This window comes from Haemaphysalis longicornis, unplaced genomic scaffold (assembly GCF_048455015.1).
Source record: "Haemaphysalis longicornis isolate Haplotype H1 unplaced genomic scaffold, Haemaphysalis longicornis Haplotype H1 scaffold_7, whole genome shotgun sequence".
NCBI lineage: Eukaryota > Metazoa > Arthropoda > Arachnida > Ixodida > Ixodidae > Haemaphysalis > Haemaphysalis longicornis.
In genome coordinates this window covers 107,947,825-107,952,845 of record NW_027526422.1, presented here as the reverse complement: position 1 = coordinate 107,952,845, position 5,021 = coordinate 107,947,825, and the positions used below count along the sequence as shown (strand labels likewise).

The 5,021-nt window shown below is 45.9% G+C and overlaps 1 protein-coding gene across 1 annotated transcript; it reads left to right on the top strand.

The window, feature by feature from the left end:
- Positions 1-473: 473 nt before the first annotated feature.
- LOC144146472 (uncharacterized) lies at positions 474-4,749 on the top strand. Its single transcript, XM_077678419.1, has 4 exons — positions 474-699; positions 1,641-1,644; positions 2,102-2,343; positions 4,235-4,749. Exons 1-4 carry the CDS (start codon positions 474-476, stop codon positions 4,429-4,431), a joined length of 669 nt encoding a protein of 222 aa, XP_077534545.1. The 3' UTR covers positions 4,432-4,749.
- Positions 4,750-5,021: the final 272 nt, after the last annotated feature.

Here is a 5,021-nt window from a genome sequence, read left to right as displayed (position 1 = left end):
TCCGGAAAAAACGGCGAATTTTTTTTCGACTTGAATTTTCAATTATTTATTCCTGAATAAAAAAAAGGCAATCATACCTCATTTGGCACTATAAAAAAATACTGTTAAAACGCCAAACAGCACTGGTAATAAGGACTGCAACTTTGATATGTGTCCTTGCGGAATCCCTCGTCCCGTACGTCTCTGTTCTACAATATATATATATATATATATATATATATATATATATAATACATAGTGAGGAAGACGATACCATGTTGCCCTTCCGTTCGATTAGTTTATTTGTTTATTTTGATTTTATGTTAAGGGAATTAAATAATGTGAAGGAAAGACAACACGCTGTCGTCTCCCTCACTATGCTGTATGCTGCACTGGTCCTTTGAAGAGGAAAGCCGACCAATATATATATATATATATATATATATATATATATATATATATATATATATATATATGAGACAACAATTTGAACGATGTTGCGGCCCCAGTTAGGTCCCAACGCTTCCGTGCAAGAGGACTTCCCCCACCGGGTCCAGCTTCCTTCTTGCCCCGCCGTTGGTGCTGTCATGCTGTGCAGAGAATTCCTACGCTTAATACAGGACGAGAGATCGGAAAGGCCGGAGGGTGACGTCAGCGACACGGTGGCGCCAATGCCTACGGTGACGGTGCGTCCACAGTTTGGAGACAGTGCAGGGTCAAGTAGGCTGGAAAAAGAGGAAGAAATGGGAATGACTACTGCGATGCACTGATGCCGGCGGAACAAGAAAGCGATGGGCAGGACGCTATTTCATGTCACAGGCTGCACCCATCGCAGTCCCACAATGCCACAAAAGTCTTACTTCATTTTCGAGGCCACAGAATTTTCTGAACGATTGTATGGCCAGCTTCATTTATGTGTTTTTTAGGCAGTCTTTTCATCCATGATTTTTTATTTATAGTTGTCTTTACTCTTTCTTTTCTCTCTTCTCGATCTCGACTTCCAATTTTTACATACCCTTTCTTTCTCGTTCAAACTTCTTTCTCACTTGTCTTGTGTAGGGTAACCAACCTAATTCCTCTGTGGTTAGGCTCCATATCTTTCTTGTACAGTCGTATACTTCTTGCTTAGAGCGCGCAAACTTGACGAATTACGACGCAAAGCACGGTTGGCTCGGTAGGTGAGTGGCATACAAGAAACGCTCTGCGGCGGACGTTTAAATCCGCAGCAACGCCTGCACAGCTTGCCGAGCCACACATGGGATTGGGATAAGATTCCCCCGCACCCCCAACGATCCAGCAATGGGCCTTCCAAAACATTGGTATATTCCCCTCGGGAGCACGTGAAGGGCTGTGTCGCGTTCATTTTCTGTGCTTCAACCACATTTCCGCGCCGAATGTCAAGAAAAGGCTAGCACCTTGGTGTAAAACAGTCATGAAACGAAAACTATTTTTATATTACTTTAAAGCTCCTAAGGATATCGTACTGTGTAAAAAAGGGCTTTTGGGGTGCTTTATGTGGAACTCTTTTTATCCATTACCGATTTTTTAACTTATGCTCGCGAGTGACAAGATCAGTAATTTGCTCCTTTCTTTTGAAGGAATATCAGCCTGCCATAGTTACGTGTAGCAACATATCACAGACGGCGCCCTTACTCTTGCAGACAGGTAGGTCGATAAATCTGCGGTTTTGAAGACCCCGTCGTTAGAGGGTGGGTTCTAAGGGGACATTAATGTTGTACATTCCCCACGCCTTCGCTGTTAAACGTCAACACTGCACGTCTTCCCTTTACTGTAAAGCCAGCAGGTAAAAATGGTAAAAACCAGGAAACATGAAACTTGCGTCAACACCGCACTATCCCTTAAAGTGGTTCCTGTTTTCCAGCTTTTAATGAAGGATTATCGCTTGCACCTGAAGCATTTGCGAACGTTTACCCCTAAATATTCGTTCAAATTCCCCGTATCGTTGCGATGATCTTAAAAGTTAATTTCACGAGCATGAAGGCAAGATATAAAAGAATTACAGCGCCATTCTACTCTCAGCTACGATGCTATGGTGTAGAAGTATTGACGTTCGTATCACCTGTCAAAACTCAGCGCTGTGGTCCCTTGATCCATGGCGCAGGAGGGACGTGATGGCGGTATCCTTCCTGCTGATGGCATCATCTATGGTGATCCTCATATACGCGAAATCAATGGCTCTCCTAGTTGTGGTCGCCCTACTATACAGCCTTGCCAGCGGCAGTATCCAGATGATCATTGCAGTCATCACGGTCGACTACCTAGGTCTTGAGAACCTGCCGCTGGCCTCCAGTTTCCAGTCACTCGCCTGCGCCATCGTGGCTTTTCCCAGGCCTCTTCTTATTGGTAAGTTGCAGTCTGTTCGCCTTTGTGAGTGAGTAGGCTTCTGATTTAGGCAAAAACAAAAGCTACCATACGCACCGGATTTAGACGTACCGTGGGGACGATAATATTGGGACCTTAATCAATTAGTAGATGTTCAGCGTACCGTGCGTCTTGGTGCGTGTGCAGCCTCACGACGCAAATCCATTGTTTGCTAGAAGGTGTAAAAATTCATAGATCTGCCATTTCAGAGGCTGGTGCAAATATCAGCGTCCCCACTTCACAGGGTAACTTCTGGAACGTATGAGACCGTTTGGTGGTTTGGGGTGCAGTAAAAGAGTGGAGCGTGTTGTGGTATAGCATATTCCACTCCATCTATGCATTGACACGAATTTAAAGACGTTTACGTGTACCGTCTGCTTCTCTGTGGGAAACAGGTTGGCTGATCACTCCCTGCAATTCACATTTCTGAATTTATGAACATAAACCGGTCACCGTGTGGGCCGATGGGTGTATTAGGAAAGTGTCTACTCGAGATACCCCTAACGTGTTTTTCGCCCGTGCAAGATTATAGTACCACTTTAAAAGTAACCGGAGCAATTTCCTCGCAATAAAGTGCTTACGCGTCTGATTCTTTAATGGCGATAACATTACAGTTACTCTTTTTTGCAGTCATATCATTACGGTTACTCTTTTTTCTGTCTTTATGCCACTCACGCCGCAAGCAACCACACTGACTGCGCTTCTAGGCATTTAACTCCGATAAACTGAAGATTTCGTCGGTTGGCGTACGAATCGCTTTCTCAGTATACTGAACCGTTTGCTGAATGGATGATTGATCCAAAATGCGCACTCAGCCACAGGACGTGTGGTGCATATGAAGTCATTAGTTTTGTAAAACGATGGCCGACATGCCTAAAAGAAAACAACTCGGTTTTGTTGCAAAGTGGATTACACACAAGTCATGAGTCGACACGTGGCGAAACGTAACGCCACAGGTGTGACGAACGTTTTTTAACGGCGAAAAAAACCGCTGTCGTGCACAAAATTCCCTACAATTACCTAATGATGTTCCCAACTCCTGGAGCGCAAACAAAATATAAATAAAACAGGAACTCATAGACACCTCAATAAAAATAGGCATGAATACTGGCATAAAAACCCAAATGGCACAAAAAATCAAATATTGATTTTGATTGATTGATTGATTGATTGTAGGGTTTAACGCGCCGACGCAACGCAGGCGGTGAGGCGCGCGGTAGTGGAGGGCTCCGGATTAATTTTGACCACCTGGGGATCTTTAACGTGCGCCGAAATCTCGAACACACGGGCGTTTTTGCTTTTCGCCTCCATCAGAAAAGCGGCCGCCGCAGCCGGGAATCGAACCAAAAAATCAAATAGAAAAATCGGCAGTCAACTGCCGCCCCAAAGTTTACAAGACAGAGCAGGCTCTAGAAATCGCTCAGCTCCGCCCGCCTCTTTCAAAGAAATCGTCAGGCTCGACTCGTTGCTCGAATCTACGAGTGGGTTTCATGAGACTGTTCGCAGCGACACATTATGGCAAAGCCAGGCACCACGGACGTCGAGCCGAGGGCGTTGCTGGGTACGCCGGAGCGCAAAAGTCGGGGGAGGAAGCAAGCAGGTTTGTCGTTGAAAATTTTAATAAGGGTCCCGAGGCTGCTCAGGAAGTCCATTTCCGTATCTATGTAAGAGCGTTTATTCCCGGTCGCGCTTATTTCTACACGAAAACTTAACCGCAACCGCAGTTTTGCAAATTCATGCAATTGACTGTGCGTTAGAATCCGCACTGCAGGACCGAAGGTAAATGATATGTAGCAGACGTAGCAGCGACGTTTGCTGCAGCCGACAGTTTAACATGTCATTTCCTCAACAAACTTTTATTTTGCTTATGCAGGATACTACAGAGACAGAAGGGAGTCGTACATCGGTCTGTACGTGCTGCTGGCCGCGGTGTGCTTCGCTGTGTGCCTGGTTTGGACCGCTGAGTGCATCCTGCAGTGGCGGGCATCCAAAAGACTTCGGGAAGAACCGACACCACCACAGGAGGACACTGCTATAGTTGGTGTTTATAGACCCCGAAAGCACAGTTAGACATTGCGCAAGGGGGCGCTTTCTACGGTGAATGCGCACTCTACTGTGTTCATAAGGCTCCCAACTGTTGGCAGAATTAAGAAAGAACGATAAATGTGACCACACTTCTCGTTCGCAACGACGGTTGGGCATGCGGGAGGATCTTGTTAGAATGCATCATGGCCGCTTTATGATGGCCTTATTCAGCACACAGTACAAGTTTATTTGCAATGTCAACACTGTAAAAATACTTTGTAGAACCCCCGATCGTAAGACCAAGCGCCCTCGGTGACCCTGCCTCGAGGTGTCGCTTCAGCCTGGTTCAAAAATAGTGCCGTGCGACTTCTTCCAACCAGCCCTCCAACCAGCCCTTCTATAGCACCTGCATCACGGTCTTCTACGCAGCGACTGCACTTGCGCGCACTGTATACGAGTGCACGAGTGTAGCTTAGGAGGGTAGGAGCATACCGCCTGATGGCTTCCGTCTTTCTCGAACCTTGTACAGCCATCTTTAAGGACTGATGTTGCAACAAAGGAGGGTGTCACCTTGACTACCAGATATTTCAAAGTGCAATGTGGTACAGTCAACAAATTTTTAGTAAGTGGTTGCG

Excerpts from the sequence above, each read along its gene's own strand:
- LOC144146472 (XM_077678419.1), top strand. The coding sequence starts at position 474 with ATGTTGCGGCCCCAGTTAGGTCCCAACGCTTCCGTGCAAGAGGACTTC. Across the intron at positions 2,344-4,234 it reads TCCCAGGCCTCTTCTTATTG|GATACTACAGAGACAGAAGG; the intron begins GTAAGTTGCAGT and ends TTGCTTATGCAG.